Source organism: Henckelia pumila, chromosome 3, assembly GCF_033568475.1.
Source record: "Henckelia pumila isolate YLH828 chromosome 3, ASM3356847v2, whole genome shotgun sequence".
Lineage (NCBI taxonomy): Eukaryota > Viridiplantae > Streptophyta > Magnoliopsida > Lamiales > Gesneriaceae > Henckelia > Henckelia pumila.
This window is the reverse complement of record NC_133122.1, coordinates 162543549-162560808: the sequence shown is the minus strand read 5'-3', so window position 1 is coordinate 162560808 and position 17260 is coordinate 162543549. Positions and strand designations below refer to the sequence as shown.

The following is a 17260-nucleotide window of genomic DNA, read 5'->3' as shown; positions in this document are numbered from 1 at the left end:
TCCAAATATGAATTTTTCAAAATCGCTGCTCGCTGGGAAAAAAGCTGCGCGCTCGAGCGGACGTACTCGGAGCGATCGAGCGGCCAAGAAGTTGAAAAACAGAGAATTGCATATTATTGAGCGATCGATCGGACGAACTCGGTGCGCTCGATCGCACCGACTTTTCCGAGAAATCTGTTTTAATTAGGAAACTTTCTTGGGAAGGACTCTAGTCTTTAAATACATCATATAACTCGAAAATTACTATCTTTTGATGAATTCTGAAGATCTTTAGACGGCTACATACAGAGAATTCATCTGGCGGCTAGGTTTTATCTTTCTTGTTCTTAGATTTTAATTCTTCTTGTTTTTATTCTTGGTTGAGGAAGACGATTCCTTGAATTTATTTATCTTGTGAGATTCAGATTTTCATTGTTTAATTCAATTTGCGTATCAAGAGTTGTTCTGATTTATTTCATGCTTGTATGTGAGATTATAGGTCTGTGATTTCGCTATACAATCTACTGCTAAATTAGAATTCAAATCCGTAATTGTTTGAACCATCTAATTTGTGAAACAACTACGTTTGATATTTTCTGTTGTTGAATTTATTAATTCGTAGGAACAATAATTGACTAGGCTAAATACATCCGCTGGTGCATGTGTTGTCTAGATTCATCAGTTTCACTCATATGAATGCTACCGTGGATTTAAATCTAGATTGATGTTATCGGGTTAATTTATTGGTAAGGGTTAATTTAGAATGTTGTTTCTAATTAACTAAAATTAAGGTGAAACAGGAATTTGATTTTCAATGATGAATATTCGATGTGAATTAATTATTTTTAGAGAATCGATGATCGAGTGAATGATTTCAAGGGTGTAGTTGACCGATACCAAGTCTCGTTAATTTATTGATCTTCCTTATTTTAATTCTTGCATAGTAGTTAATTCTAAAATTTTCAAATCCCCTTTTATTTATTTTCAGTATTTTTAAGAACACAAATAAATTTTACTTTTCTCGTGGGAACGATCCCTACTCTCGCTACTACATGTTTATTTAGTTAATTTGAGTTGGGTTAATTTGGGCGCAACACGACTGAGCGCTACCAAATTTTGGCGTCGTTGCCGGGGAAGGCGTTTATTTTATTTGTGTTTTTGTTTTTATTTTTTTTCACATTTTTTTTTTGTTTTTGCAAGAATTTTTGTGGTGTAATACTTCGAGATGTCAAATCGACAAGTAATAGCAAGTTTTATCCAGCAACACGGAGAGCCATTCTACGCAGCATGGAAGAGATTCAAAGATTTGGAAGCCATCTTCCGGTATCATGATTTTTCTAACTATTCTCTCCTTACATATTTTCTTAATGGTTTGGATGCAGTGACAAGAAAATGGGTAATTGATGGAGCTTTCACAGCCGGTATTTCAATATTTTGCCAAGATGAGACACCTGTTGGATGATATGGCCGAGTTTGACTATTACTGGTATTCACACTCTCAATACCCGGATTTTACAGACCAACCATTTGAGCTTCAAAAGGATGAGGGAAGTTGTTCGCAGTTGAACTTACATCCGCTAGAGGATATCATGAGCAAACTTGTGGCATCGACTGTGGAAACTGTAGAAGATCTGAAAAAGTCTAGATGCGACCTTGTGGAGCACATAGAGAATATCAAGAGATCACTCGTCCATGAATACCGAGAACATGAAGTGAAGCAAGATACTCAAGCAGTGACCAACCCGATTTGATTTGATGATGATGACTCAGAGAACCAGGATTGGGAGTGCAAATCAAATCATGCTGAATATTTAGAGGCGTTTGAGTATTCCTTTCCATTAGTACTAGTTTCAAAAGATTTTGGCTTCCGAGAGCCCGCAGAGACGTTCTCTTCCCATGTTTACCAGCTATGGAGTGTTGCTGCGGTGACGAGCTTTAACTGTTTATATTTGGCCAAGCTTGAGGGCTTATGGAACCAAGACCCATTTATGGTGTCATATGACACTTATTTTGGGCGTCAGCCGCTCTTTGAGCAGTGCTTCTGAGAGTCAAGCCGATGACTGAAAATCAAGCGCTGGCTGGGAGGCAACCCAGTGTATTTTTTTTCTTTATTTCATTTTTTTTGTTTTTGTTTTGTTTTGTGTTTTTTTTTCTTTGTTTTCAGGAGCCTAGCCGCCCCATTTTCCGTCCAATTTTCAATATGAGTCTCCCATTATTCAGTCTGAGGCCAAAGAGGACGACAACGCCAAGACTTGAACCAGGGGAGTTCTGTTTTAATTTTGCATCTCGTTATCATTTTGTTATTTGTGTTGTGTGTTATGTTTTTAATGCTAGAGCATTGAGGGCAATGCTTTAGATAAGTGTGGGGGGGTGCATTCAATATTTGGTATTTTGTCTTGCATTTGTTTTCGTTTCGTATTTGCATATAGTTCATGATTTGTTTCAAGTGTGTTTTGTGTGCATAAGTAGAGGATGATTTCTAGCCTATGATGAGGTAGTTGAAAAATGGATTTTTGAAAAAAATTTAACTCTTGATTGGATTTGAGAAATCGTAGGTTGTTTGTTGAATATTCTTAAGCACGCATGTTTAACCAGTGAAGTGTAGCGATGTATTAGATATCGTGGATGTCTGTTGGACCATTGCACGATAATAGGTGTTTGTGAAACTTGATAGTGTTTGAATCTTGATGATTTCTTTGATATGGCATAAACGATCTTGGGCGCACCTAGAAAAATAAAAAAGAAAAAAAAATTTACAACTCCATCCGGGCCTGAAAAGGATTGAAATCCTAATCCTAAAAGATCGAATTCAAGGCTAAGTATGCGGATAAAATGGGGTTGATGCTCCATCCGGGCTATAGACGAGGGGATTGAAATTCTAATCCTGTCTTAGTTATAGCTAAGTATGCGGGTAATTATTGGAGCTAAAGCAATACCGGGTGCAAAATTCGGAGGTGGGTAATTATTCTCAAGGAAGTTGTGTTGTGTTGAAGGATTGTTGGGAGGAGAGTTCTTGATGATGAGGTTTGCACTGAATTGTTATAGGTCGGCGAACAGTCTTGAAACTTTGTTCTTTTGAAGTTGCATGTAACTGGGGTAACATGGCACACACACACGTTCGCATTCGACTGAAAGTGTATCATTGATGATTAAGAGTCGCTATGAACTTATTTTTAGATGAAAGTGGTTTTCTCTGAGGCTATGATATGCGTGATTCATCCTTGCTTATGTGTTTGTTCTGTTTCATTTTGTTTTTGCATACTTGCTCGAGGGCGAGCAAGGATTAAGTGTGGGGTTATTTGATGGGCATGTTTGTGTTGCATATTTTATTATCATTTTATTGTCATTTGTGCGTGCATTCATTTGTTTTAATTAAGTTTTTGTTGGTTTTTCATACATCGTGTCTACATTACACGCTCCCGTGTTTATTGTATAGGACATAGCGTTTTGTCGAGGAAAAGATGGAAAATCTATTGCGCGAGAATGAATTACGGAGCAGCAATGATCAGAAAATCATATTTAATGTTATAAAAGTCAAAATCCGATCTCCACCGTCCAGAATAAAGTTCAAGATGTTTTGAAGCAGTTGTCTAAATTTTAGCTCAATCCAACAGCTAGATCTCCGGATATGAATTTTGCAAAATCGCTGCTCGCTGGGAAAAAAGCTGCGCGCTCGAGCGGACGTACTCGGAGCGATCGAGCGGCCAAGAAGTTGAAAAACAGAGAATTGCATATTATTGAGCGATCGATCGGACAAACTCGGTGCGCTCGATTGCACCGACTTTTCCCAGAAATCTGTTTTAATTAGGAAACTTTCTTGGGAAGGACTCTAGTCTTTAAATACATCATATAACTCGAAAATTACTATCTTTTGTTGAATTCTGAAGATCTTTAGACGGCTACATACAGAGAATTCATCTGGCGGCTAGGTTTTATCTTTCTTGTTCTTAGATTTTAATTCTTCTTGTTTTTATTCTTGGTTGAGGAAGACGAACCCTTGAAATTATTTATCTTGTGAGATTCAGATTTTCATTGTTTAATTCAATTTGAGTATCAAGAGTTGTTCTGATTTATTTCATGCTTGTATGTGAGATTATAGGCCTGTGATTTCGCTATACAATCTACTGCTAAATTAGAATTCAAATCCGTAATTGTTTGAACCATCTAATTTGTGAAGCAACTACGTTTGATATTTTCTGCTGTTGAATTTATTAATTCGTAGGAACAACAATTGACTAGGCTAAATACATCCGCTGGTGCATGTGTTGTCTAGATTCATCAGTTTCACTCATATGAATGCTACCGTGGATTTAAATCTAGATTGCTGTTATCGGGTTAATTTATTGGTAAGGGTTAATTTAGAATGCTGTTTTCTAATTAACTAAAATTAAGGTAAAACAGGAATTTGATTTCCAATGATGAATATTCGATGTGAATTAATTATTTTAGAGAATCGATGATCGAGTGAATGATTTCAAGGGTGTAGTCGACCGATACCAAGTCTCGTTAATTTATTGATCTTCCTTATTTTAATTCTTGCATAGCAGTTAATTCTAAAATTTCCAAATCCCCTTTTATTTATTTTCAGTATTTTTAAGAACACCTATAAATTTCACTTTCTTCGTGGGAACGATCCCTACTTTCGCTACTACATGTTTATTTAGTTAATCTGAGTTGGGTTAATTTGGGCGCGACACGACTGAGCGCTACCACCAAGTGCCATTTTGTTCTAAAGCCCGAAGTTCCTCAGTCATAGCACAACGCCATTCAGGAAGAACAGCAACTTGAGAATAAGTTTCTGGTTCAACAATAGAAGAAATACTATGCACAAAAGTACGATAAGAAGAAGACAATCTAGTGTCAGCAAGAAAAGAGCATAAAGTATGAATAGTGGAGGAAGAAAAAGGAGAGACAATAGTATAACAATGATAATCTCGTAGATGATGGGGTGTAATAACAGTGCGACGAGAGCGAGGACATTGGCTTGTAGGAGCTGGAGGAGAGGAAGGAAGGAAGATATCAGAAAAGAAATCCGAGGACAGAGAAGAGGAGGAATTTTTGAAAGGAAATGAATCCTCATAAAAAATGACATCCCTGGAAATAAAAGTTTCATGTTTATCCAAATTAATCAAATTAAAACCTTTATAACTAGAAGGGTATCCTATGAAAATAGATTGAACAGCTCTAGGAGAGAATTTGTCTCTAGAAGATGAAAGTGTAGAAGCATAACATAAGCAACCAAAAACTTTTAAATGAGAATATGATGGAGTTTTCTGATATAACAATTCGAATGGAGATTTATGGCCAAGAATGTGTGAAGGTGTGCGGTTGATTAAGTATATGGTTGTAAGAACACAGTCTCCCCAATATACAAGAGGCAAATTAGATTGAAAAAGAAGAGCTCTAGCCACATTGAGAATGTGTTGATGTTTTCTTTCAACAACGGAATTTTGTTGAAGGCATTCAACACATGAGTGAATAATTCCCTTTTGCTGGAAAAAATCAGTGAATGAAAGTTCTGGAGCATTATCACTTCGAACTTCTTTAGTTTGAGTTTCAAATTGAGTAAGCACCATTTGATAAAAAAAACTGGAAAAATTTGTTGAACATCAGACTTGGCTTTCATCAAATAAATCCAGGTGAACCTACAATGATCATCATCTATGGTAAGAAAGTATTTATACCCTTCGACTGTGATAGGATTAAAAGGACCCCAAACATAAATGTGTATAAGCTGGAAAAGGGATTCACAAACATTATTATGAGCAATAAAAGTTAAATGGCAAATGGAACAATGTGTATCAGAATCTGTTACAGGAATGAAACTAAATTTTTCACAAAGAATAGAAACTTTAACAGAAGAAGGATGCCCCATGTGAAAATGCCACAGATTTGTGTTTATAGGACTAGCTGTATTACAAATTATTTGAGTTATTGGAGGAGTCCTCTGGTTTGTTGAGTATGTATAGGTTTCCAACTCTCTTACCCATCCCAATCAACTTGGTCTTGTGGATGTCCTGGATTTGACAAAAATTGGAAACAAAGAAGACTGAGCAAGGAAGAATTTTGGTAAGAGAACTAATGGAAAGTAGATTGAAATGAAATTGTGGCACATACAAAACATCATGTAGGATAAGATCATTCGATAACTGGACTGTACCAATATGTGTGACTTTGATGGAAAGATTATTGGGAAGTATGACTTTGGAAGTAAAAAGTCTAGATGTAGTGAATAAAGACATGGCGCAACATATATGATGAGTAGCTCCAGTATCTATCACCCAATCCAGACGATGAATAGCAGGAAAACTGTTGGAAAATGCGGCGATCAGATCAATTAGGATTGATACCCGGTGCAGCGGAAGTTTAAAATTTTAATATGGAACGATTCCATAATGGGTATCAACCTTACGATTAAATTGTGTGTGTAAAAATTAAATAACGATTATAAAATTTTTACCTTTAATCTCGAATCGAGATTTTGGACACCAACAGATTGCTCTGCTCTTGTTGTATATCCCTGGAACTGATGGACGAATTGTTCTTCAATCAGGTCCACGAACGGATATTTAATCCCTCTGATAGATTGCACTAGAAAATCTATCAGAAGTTTCTACGAAGAGATTAACGAATTTGATCCGTTAAACCAGACTGCAATTCAAAATTCACAGGCTGGATTTTTCGAGCAGAGGGAGGGAGGGGGCGGCCACTTATTAAAAACGCAGCTAGGGTTTTAAAAATATTTTGTGACCTGTTGTGTCTAATTTCTGTACTACAATAACTTATTTATAATGTAGGCCACTAACAGCTTAGGGCCCATTAGTCATAAGTTCAAGCCCGACAAGCAAAGCCCGCATGTTCAGAAATTAATATAAAATTCATCGTGACTCCGATTGATAAACCGATTTCACCAATGTGCACAGAAACCATTTCTGCACCTTTTAAAGTCAAGATAAATTTTTCTGAATCCGAATTCAGTGATTTCCAAAAATGGCCATCCCTATGTCATTTTAGGAAATCTTACTCCTCTACTCTTAAATAAGAAGTCCAACTTCTTCGTTCATTAAATTTAACTCTTTAAATTTAACTATCTCAACGGGGATTAAAAATCCATTACTCTGTGTGACCCTCAATGGTTCAGGGATACAGCTAGCCGTGGGCTCACAACTCCTTGTGACTCGGAACAACAATTTCCGACTTGCCCATCGAATCATGGTAAGAGCGTCTAGCAACATCGCCCCATGATTCCCTAGGTATCACTGATAGTGCCTACAAGAACCAATAGATTTTGGTTAGCGTACAGTACGGTCCCTTCATCCATATATCCCGATCGAATCAACAACCATTGGTATATCGAGAGTCGTTCGAGATTCGATAACTATGCAATACATCTTGAAGATCAAATAGTGACATCGCATGTGCTACTAAGAAACCATTTCTTAAACCACATCATGTACTCTGGCCAGAGATTCGTCACATTAATATCTCCTCAGATCGCATAGGATATCCACACTCGCAAGTATGTGGTGAATCCTTGACAACAAAGCATCGACTCCTATATGTGTTGTAACTGTACCCAATCCCGACACCTGATGACCCCAATAGAGTCGGTAAACGAGTCAAAGCACAGTACTAGCATATAGAGTCTCAATGATGTTTCAAGTAGTAAGGACTAATGGTGTACAACCAAAACCGCGGACTATATCCACTCGATAAGTGATAACCACTTGGAAAGTTCGGATAGGGTAGTTCGATCATTCATCATATGAATATCCATTTGCATGCTTCGAACATCTCTATGTTCCTTACCAATGAAACGTGGTACTCCGCATCGCAAATTCTAGTCTCAAACTCGAGCGATCCTTATCCTTATTATCGGACGGCTCAATCGACTAGGAACAGTTTAGAATATACAGTGACTATAAGATGTGTTTCATGATAGACATCTCCATGTTCTACCACATCTTACATACACTATAGTATATTCAAGGTCTTTATCAAAACAACAATAGTATATCACAATATAACAATATGAAGAAATATAAAGTCATTGCCATTAATAAAAGTGTAAATAATATTAAACAAAAGATTGTTTATACAAAGAGTCATCAAAGCCCTTAGCCACAAGTTGGCTCACCGGGCACCCACTCTTTCAATCTCCCACTTGCCCTATAGCCAACTAGTCATACTACGTAGACCCATTGTTTCGCGATGTTTGTCAAATAATGGTCCTGGCAAGGGCTTAGTAAGTAGATCAGCGATATTGTCTGCAGAGGCCACTCTTTCGACAGTGATGTCTCCTCTTTCCACAATCTCCCGGATGATGTGGTATTTCCTCAGTACGTGTTTGGATCTTTGATGAGACCTTGGTTCCTTTGCCTGAGCAACGGCACCCGTGTTGTCACAGTACACCGGGACTGGACCAAAAACTTCAAGAATGACGCCCAACTCTTGGACGAAATTCCTCATCCAAACGGCCTCTTTAGCAGCAGCTGATGTTGCAATGTATTCTGCTTCAGTGGTGGAATCCGCTGTGGTGTCCTGCTTGGAACTCTTCCAAGAGACAGCACCGCCATTGAGTATGAACACAAATCCAGAGGTTGACTTCGAGTCATCCACGTCACTTTGGAAGCTAGAGTCGGTATAGCCTTCCAATTTTAGTTCTCTTCCTCCATATACCATGAACATATTCTTAGTCCTTCGTAAGTACTTAAGAATGTCCTTCACGGCTTTCCAATGCATTTGACCGGGATTAGCTTGATATCTTCTCGTGACACTCAGAGCAAATGCTACATCCGGTCTGGTAGATATCATCCCATACATGATACTACCTATGGCTGACGCATATGGTACATGTGTCATTTTCTCTATCTCTTCATCAGTCTTGGGACACATAGACTTGGATAGAGAAACTCCATGACACATGGGTAGATGTCCTCTCTTGGACCCATCCATTGAAAACCGTTTCAATATGGTGTCGATGTAGGTTGATTGAGTGAGTCCTATCATTCTCTTAGATCTATCTCTATAGATATGTATCCCAAGAATATAGGATGCCTCACCCAAATCCTTCATCGAGAATCTACCTGATAACCATATCTTTGTTGACTGCAACATCCCTACATCATTCCCAATGAGTAGGATGTCATCAACATAAAGTACTAAGAATGTCACAGCATCCTTAACTACTTTCTTGTACACGCATGGTTCCTCCGGATTCTTGATGAAACCAAAATCTTTTATTGTTTCATCAAATTTCTGGTTCCAACTTCTTGATGCTTGTTTTAGACCATAAATTGATCTCTGAAGCTTGCATACCTTATGCTCGCTTCCCATGGATGTGTACCCCTCAGGCTGCTTCATATAGATTTCTTCCTTAATGTCTCCATTAAGAAAAGCAGTCTTCACATCCATTTGCCATATCTCATAGTCATACCATGCAGCTATGGCAATAAGGATTCTTATGGACTTGAACATTGCAACTGGTTAAAGGTTTCATCATAGTCAACTCCTTGTCTTTGAGTATAACCTTTTGCCACCAATCGCGCCTTGTAGGTCAATACCTTACCATCAGGCCCAAGCTTTCTCTTGTAGATCCATTTACACCCTATTGGAACAATTCCATCGGGAGGATCTACTAAAGACCAAACTTGGTTTGTATGCATCGAATCTATTTCCGACTGCATAGCTTCAAGCCATAAATTTGAATCCGCATCAGAAATTGCTTCCTTGAAGTTTCTTGGATCACATCCAACATCGGGTTCATCTTGATCCCCTTCAAGAAGAAGACCATATCGAATAGGAGGTCTAGAAGTCCTCTCGGATCTTCTAGGTACAGGCGTGTCTATCAATGGTTCCTGAGGTGTAGGATCGTTATTTTGTATTTCGGGTTCTTCTCGAATTTCTTCGAGTTCCATCATCTCGCCTTTCTTATCCAATAAGAACTCATTCTCCAAGAAGGTGGCATTCCTTGAAACAAACACCTTTGTTTCAGCAGGATAATAGAAATAATATCCGATTGAATTCTTCGGATACCCTACAAAATAACATAAGCTGGATCGACTATCCAACTTATCTCCCACTGTCCGCTTCACGTAAGCAGGACATCCCCAAATCCTCAAGTACGAATACTTAGGAGCTTTGCCATTCCATAACTCGTATGGTGTTTTGTCCACTGCTTTAGTGTGGACGTTGTTCAACAACAATACCGCCATTTCAAGCGCATAGCCCCAAAACGAAGGTGGAGGCTCAGTGAAGCTCATCATGGACCGAACCATGTCCAACAAAGTTCGATTACGACGCTCCGATACACCATTAAGCTATGGTGTCATAGGAGGAGTCCACTGAGAGAGAATCCCATTCTCTTTTAGATAGTCCAAAAACTCGGTACTTAAGTATTCTCCACCTCGATCCGATCGAAGTGCTTTAATACTTTTACCTAGCTTGTTTTCTACTTCAGCCTTGAATTCTTTGAACTTTTCAAACGCTTCAGACTTATATTTCATTAAATATAAATACCCATACCTCGAATAATCATCAGTAAAGGTAATGAAGTAGGTGTGGCCATATTGAGTACCAACTCTAAATGGACCACAAACATTTGTATGGATCAAATCCAACAGATTTTGACTACGCTCAGGTTTCCCCTTAAAAGGAGATTTAGTCATTTTTCCTTTCAGGCAGGATTCACAAGTAGGTAGAGAGTTAATATCAGACATATCAAACATGCCCTCTCCCACTAGCTTGTTCATCCTCCTTGAGGAAATATGACCTAGCCTAGCGTGCCAAAGGTTTGCCGGGTTTTGGCTATCGATTTTCCTTTTGTTTGTTGTTGCCGGTTTATCAACATAATTTATTGGAACGTCTTTTAGTTTTAAGTTGTATAGATCGTTTTCAAGTTGTCCATTTCCAATCAAACATTCATTCTTGTAAATATTGCAAATTCCATTCACAAAATTGCAAGAATAACCATCTCTATCAAGCATAGAAACAGAAATAATGTTTTTAATCAAATCCGGAACAAATAAAAAATCTCTTAAAAGTAACTTAAAACCGTTCTGCAAAATTAAATAAACATCTCCCACGGCTTTAGCTTCAACTCTGGAACCATTTCCGAGCCTCAGCTGGGTCTCACCCATTCTAAGCCTGCGACTTCTTGTCATCACCTGCAAATCATTGCAAATGTGAGATCCACATTCGGTATCCAATACCCAAGAAGTAGTATTAAGTGAAACATTTATTTCAATATAGAACATACCCTTCGCAGTTCGCAACTGCTCTAGATATTCCTTGCAGTTACGCTTCCAATGACCGGGCTTCTTGCAGTAATGGCAAACATCCTTGGATTTTTCCATGTTTGAAGCCTTTGTCTTGTACTTCTTCTCGGGTTCGATTTTCTTGGGTGGGGCAGAACGTTTCTTGCCCTTTGTACTTGGCCCCTTCTTAGCAGAAGAAGAGGAGCCCACCAAGAAAGCCGGTTTATCCTTCTTTAATGTGGATTCATATGTCACAAGCATATTGATCATCTCTTCAAGGGAGGCCTCTATCTTGTTCATATTGAAATTCACCACAAATCCGTCAAAAGAAGAAGGAAGAGACAGAAGTAGTAAATCCACGTTGAGTTCATGCTCCAACACCAAATCAAGGGTTACCAACTTCTGTATGAGCCAAATCACTCGTACGCCATGATCACGGACCGAAGTCCCTTCACGCATGCGACACGTCATTAGCTCCTTTACAGTAGCGAACCTTTCAGCCCTCGATTGAGCCCCAAAAAGTTCCTTGAGTTGAACGTGAATGTCAGCAGCATTCACGGTGTCCTCAAATCGCCTCTGGAGTTCATCAGACATCGAGGCTTGCATATAGCATTTGGTCTTGATATCATGGTCCCACCATGTATCAAGCTTGGCTAACTCTTCCGGACTTACGTCAGCTGGTGCTTCCTTCGAAGGAGATTTTTCTAACACGTAGAGCATCTTCTCCGAAGTCAAGACAATCTTCAACTTACGGAACCATTCCGTATAGTTTGCGCCAGTCAACTTATTTTGTTCGAGGATCGAGAAAAGTGGATTACGCGAATTCATCTTATGAAATACTGAAAAGAAACAGACAAATATCAGTGATTGTTTAAGCAATTTACTAAGACATAAAATAGGCGATATTTATTTTATGAATCTCACTCCCACTATTTTAACGATTTCACTACCCTCTAGTGAAAACGGGAAACTGTTTTCCTTAGTGAGAACATGGAGTCCAATTGACAATTTATGGTCCCGAATAATATCAGCCAACCATAATTTCAAAAGGTAGAGCCCAATTGCTTCCAAAGCAACCTCCATGTTTTTACCTCATGTCCAATAAGGGCCCAATAATATGACGCCGTTTATTGTGACATGTCAAGATGACCCATCAATATTAAGTTGTGATGGACGGTCGCCATGTGGATCCCCCAATAATATGAGCCGATCCCATGGGAGTTTCACCCAACTTACAACATGTGTCGATCCAATGTACAACTTTTCGACGAAAGGGCCCCCCCAATAATATGAGCCGGACCGTATCCGCGGGTAGCATCTCATACATTGATCGTTGATGGAAGGTAGGAACATTTAAACAAATTTAAATTTCCTTTATTTATCTTGATATCAATTTTAAATCATATTTAAAATGAGGGATTTTTAATTATGAAAATTTGTCTCATCATTTTTAAAGTTTTGTATGCTTGTCGGATTCACACAATTTTGTCTAAAACATGCATACAATTATAATATCACATATTATATAGGATGATCGATTCCATTTCTAATCGACCCGTGGTTGCCAATCACGAGTCTTAGTCCAATCCTAGGTAATATGCAGTATGCAATGCAATCCTATTACATTGAGCTTCCAATTTACATTTCTTCTGTCTTTATTGTCTGCTGGGCCCACCTCCATCTTCAAATCTTGATCTCCCACTAAATCTAATGTATTTACATTAAATAACAATGACAAGTAGGGGATACATTTTAAGGAGTGGGAACGGGCCATAAACTAAGCCCACTTTTATTACATATGACATTCATATTGGGCCATAAACCAGACCCATTAATAAATCCAACAACAATAAAAACAAATGTAAATTCCTAACATACACCTATAAAATTGGTCATGGCAATCGATCATCTTTATCCAATAACATTTAATTCAAAATTAATTTATTGGATAACATGCAATGACAATTTAAATTTAAAAGGATAAAATCATATTTCATACATAAAATCTTATTTTATATACAAAATCATATTTTATCTTTTTATCAAATAAAATCATATTTTATCTATAAAATCCAATTTTATACATAAAATCATATTTTACTCAATATATCCATAAGATCATATCTTATCATCAATTGTACCAAAAATAATTAATTTCAAAATTCAATTTAACGGATAAAATATTTAAATTTTCCAAAAATTCAAATTTATCCAAAAATCAATTTTAAAATTTTCGGACTCGAACAATTCGATCCGACGCCTCGTGGACCAATCAAAAACAATTTTCGATCGGACCAAAATAGAATTTTAACATATTAAAATTTAATTTAAAAATTAAAAAATTAATTTTTCCGCGGGCCGCCCGGGACATTCCCGGGCTGCCCGCGCCCCATAGGGCTCGGGCCGGGCAGCGACGATCGCTGCCCCTGCCCCGGGCAGCGATCCAATCGCTGCCCGGGTTTTTTCCCGAAAAAAAAAAATTTATTTTTAAATATTTATTTTGTTTCAAAAACCGGGGCTTAAAAAATTTTTGTACAATCGATTAATTTAATCGCTTGATCTGCGCAACCTGGCTCTGATACCACTGTTGGAAAACGCGGCGATCAGATCAATTAGGATTGATACCCGGTGCAGCGGAAGTTTAAAATTTTTATATGGAACGATTCCATAATGAGTATCAACCTTACGATTAAATTGTGTGTGTAAAAATTAAATAACGATTATAAAATTTTTACCTTTAATCTCGAATCGAGATTTTGGACACCAACAGATTGCTCTGCTCTTGTTGTATATCCCTGGAACTGATGGACGAACTGTTCTTCAATCAGGTCCACGAACGGATATTTAATCCCTCTGATAGATTGCACTAGAAAATCTATCAGAAGTTTCTACGAAGAGATTAACGAATTTGATCCGTTAAACCAGACTGCAATTCAAAATTCACAGGCTGGATTTTTTGAGCAGAGGGAGGGAGGGGGCGGCCACTTATTAAAAACGCAGCTAGGGTTTTAAAAATATTTTGTGACCTGTTGTGTCTAATTTCTGTACTGCAATAACTTATTTATAATGTAGGCCACTAACAGCTTAGGGCCCATTAGTCATAAGTTCAAGCCCGACAAGCAAAGCCCGCATGTTCAGAAATTAATATAAAATTCATCGTGACTCCGATTGATAAACCGATTTCACCAATGTGCACAGAAACCATTTCTGCACCTTTTAAAGTCAAGATAAATTTTTCTGAATCCGAATTCAGTGATTTCCAAAAATGGTCATCCCTATGTCATTTTAGGAAATCTTACTCCTCTACTCTTAAATAAGAAGTCCAACTTCTTCGTTCATTAAATTTAACTCTTTAAATTTAACTATCTCAACGGGGATTAAAAATCCATTACTCTGTGTGACCCTCAATGGTTCAGGGATACAGCTAGCCGTGGGCTCACAACTCCTTGTGACTCGGAACAACAATTTCCGACTTGCCCATCGAATCATGGTAAGAGCGTCTAGCAACATCGCCCCATGATTCCCTAGGTATCACTGATAGTGCCTACAAGAACCAATAGATTTTGGTTAGCGTACAGTACGGTCCCTTCATCCATAATCCCGATCGAATCAACAACCATTGGTATATCGAGAGTCGTTCGAGATTCGATAACTATGCAATACATCTTGAAGATCAAATAGTGACATCGCATGTGCTACTAAGAAACCATTTCTTAAACCACATCATGTACTCTGGCCAGAGATTCGTCACACTAATATCTCCTCAGATCGCATAGGATATCCACACTCGCAAGTATGTGGTGAATCCTTGACAACAAAGCATCGACTCCTATATGTGTTGTAACTGTACCCAATCCCGACACCTGATGACCCCAATAGAGTCGGTAAACGAGTCAAAGCACAGTACTAGCATATAGAGTCTCAATGATGTTTCAAGTAGTAAGGAGTAATGGTGTACAACCAAAACCGCGGACTATATCCACTCGATAAGTGATAACCACTTGGAAAGTCCGGATAGGGTAGTTCGATCATTCATCATATGAATATCCATTTGCATGCTTCGAACATCTCTATGTTCCTTACCAATGAAACGTGGTACTCCGCATCGCAAATGCTAGTCTCAAACTCGAGCGATCCTTATCCTTATTATCGGACGGCTCAATCGACTAGGAACAGTTTAGAATATACAGTGACTATAAGATGTGTTTCATGATAGACATCTCCATGTTCTATCACATCTTACATACACTATAGTATATTCAAGGTCTTTATCAAAACAACAATAGTATATCACAATATAAAAATATGAAGAAAGATAAAGCCATTGCCATTAATAAAAGTGTAAATAATATTAAACAAAAGATTGTTTATACAAAGAGTCATCAAAGCCCTTAGCCACAAGTTGGCTCACCGGGCACCCACTCTTTCAAAAAATAGGAGACAAAGAGTAAATACCATTGAAACATGAAACCATTGACTCTTGCTGATGTTGATCCAAAATGGGGGTGTTCTTGACAGGAAACCTGGTGCTTAGAAGTTCAATAAGCTTCTCACATAAACGATCAATGGAAGTGCTTGAGGAACCACCTTCATTTGTAACAGAAGTTTGACAGGCCTGAACCTTTTCATGGACTTGTTTCAGAGTATACTTTGGATGCCCAGGAGGAAAGCCATGAAGCTTAAAACACCTATCAACTGTATGATTGGTAAATCCACAGTGAGAACAAAGAAAACCACCATTCCTTCCCTTTGAATTGGAAAACTTCCTGACACTGGCCATAGCAGTAGGCGTATCCAAATCCACTCCTATTTTTGAAGCAGGAGAATGTAATAATCGTTGACTCTATTCTTGAATAACAAGTGAAAACACCTTGGAAATGACTGGAAGTGGATCAATCATTAGAACCTGTGCACATATTTGAGCATAGGAATCATTCAATCCCATCAAAAACTGCATCACATACTCTTGATTATGATAAGTCACCCATTCTTTCATCGAACCGCAATGACAATCTGAAACTGGTTGATAATCCTTCAATTCATCCCAAAGTATCCGCAAACTTGTATAATATGCACTAATATCCATAGATCCCTGATGCAAACCACTGAGTGTTTTCTTAATCTGATAAATCCTTGGAGCATTACTTTCATGAAACCTATCATGCAAATCAAGCCAAACTTCTCGACAAGACGTCATGTACATAAGACTTGCTGCAATCTCATGTTTTACAAAATTCAGAATCCAGGAAGTTACCATACTATTGCATCTTATCCATGCGCCATACAGTAGATCATCAGGTGAAGGATGAGGAATAGTATTATCAACAAAACCTAGCTTATTTTTAGCTGTCAAAGCCATAACCATAGATCTGCTCCAGATAGTATAATTCGATCCAGTAAGCTGATGAGGAACAAGAATAAGACCTGGATGATCTCCGCTTTGCAAGAAGAACGAACTATTTGAATCTTCCACATATGTGCGATTCATCTGAATCGGATTCAATGGAGCTTTATTATTGTTGTTACCTGCAATTGAGCCACCTCCTTGTGCCATTATCAAAGAAATCAATCAAAAACAGAGAAAAAAATCGATGAAATCAATCAATGATTATCGAAGAAACAAATGAGAAATCAGAGTTACGAGATTTCGCTCTGATACCATATTGAAGAAGAAAATATATTCTTTTTTAATGAAACTTGAAAATTACAGAAGTTAGTAACTGATTACAACCTTTTATACTAATCTCAACTAAACCAACTAATTAGATGAGTCAACAATACTTGCTGACTAAGCTATTACATGTAAGCTAAAAATACAGCTAAGCATACTCTAAAACTAATAATGTACCACTCACATTCATGCATTCGAATATTATGCATAACATTGGTGAGCGTATTGGTAGGTGGATGGACGTGGAATCAGGGGAATATGGGAGCTGTACGGGGAAATTTTCTTGGTTAAGGATAACTTTGATGCATCCCAACCTCTAAAGCAAGACTTATGGGTGCAGTCAGAAAAGTCTAAG

General features: G+C 37.9%; 2 protein-coding genes across 2 annotated transcripts; both read right to left on the bottom strand.

Moving 5' to 3' along the window:
* Positions 1-4685: 4685 nt before the first annotated feature.
* Positions 4686-16014, bottom strand: LOC140889869 (uncharacterized). The gene is made up of 3 exons (XM_073297608.1): positions 15690-16014; positions 5664-5787; positions 4686-5568 (listed from the first exon to the last, which is right to left on the bottom strand). The coding sequence occupies exons 1-3, from the start codon at positions 16012-16014 to the stop codon at positions 4686-4688; spliced, it is 1332 nt and encodes a 443-aa protein (XP_073153709.1).
* A 63-nt stretch (positions 16015-16077) lies between these two features.
* On the bottom strand, positions 16078-16788 carry LOC140889868 (uncharacterized). The gene has a single exon (XM_073297607.1). It carries the CDS (start codon positions 16786-16788, stop codon positions 16078-16080), a length of 711 nt encoding a protein of 236 aa, XP_073153708.1.
* Between the last annotated feature and the right edge of the window lie 472 nt (positions 16789-17260).

Bases quoted from the DNA above. Each gene is read 5' to 3' on its own strand.
- LOC140889868 (XM_073297607.1), bottom strand. From the start codon at position 16,788: ATGGCACAAGGAGGTGGCTCAATTGCAGGTAACAACAATAATAAAGCT.
- LOC140889869 (XM_073297608.1), bottom strand. From the start codon at position 16,014: ATGGCCAGTGTCAGGAAGTTTTCCAATTCAAAGGGAAGGAATGGTGGT. The intron at 5,788-15,689 runs GTATTTACTCTT...TTCCTGTAACAG, and splicing joins AATGGTTTCATGTTTCAATG to ATTCTGATACACATTGTTCC. The intron at 5,569-5,663 runs GTATAAATACTT...AAATTTTTCCAG, and splicing joins AATCCTATCACAGTCGAAGG to TTTTTTTTATCAAATGGTGC.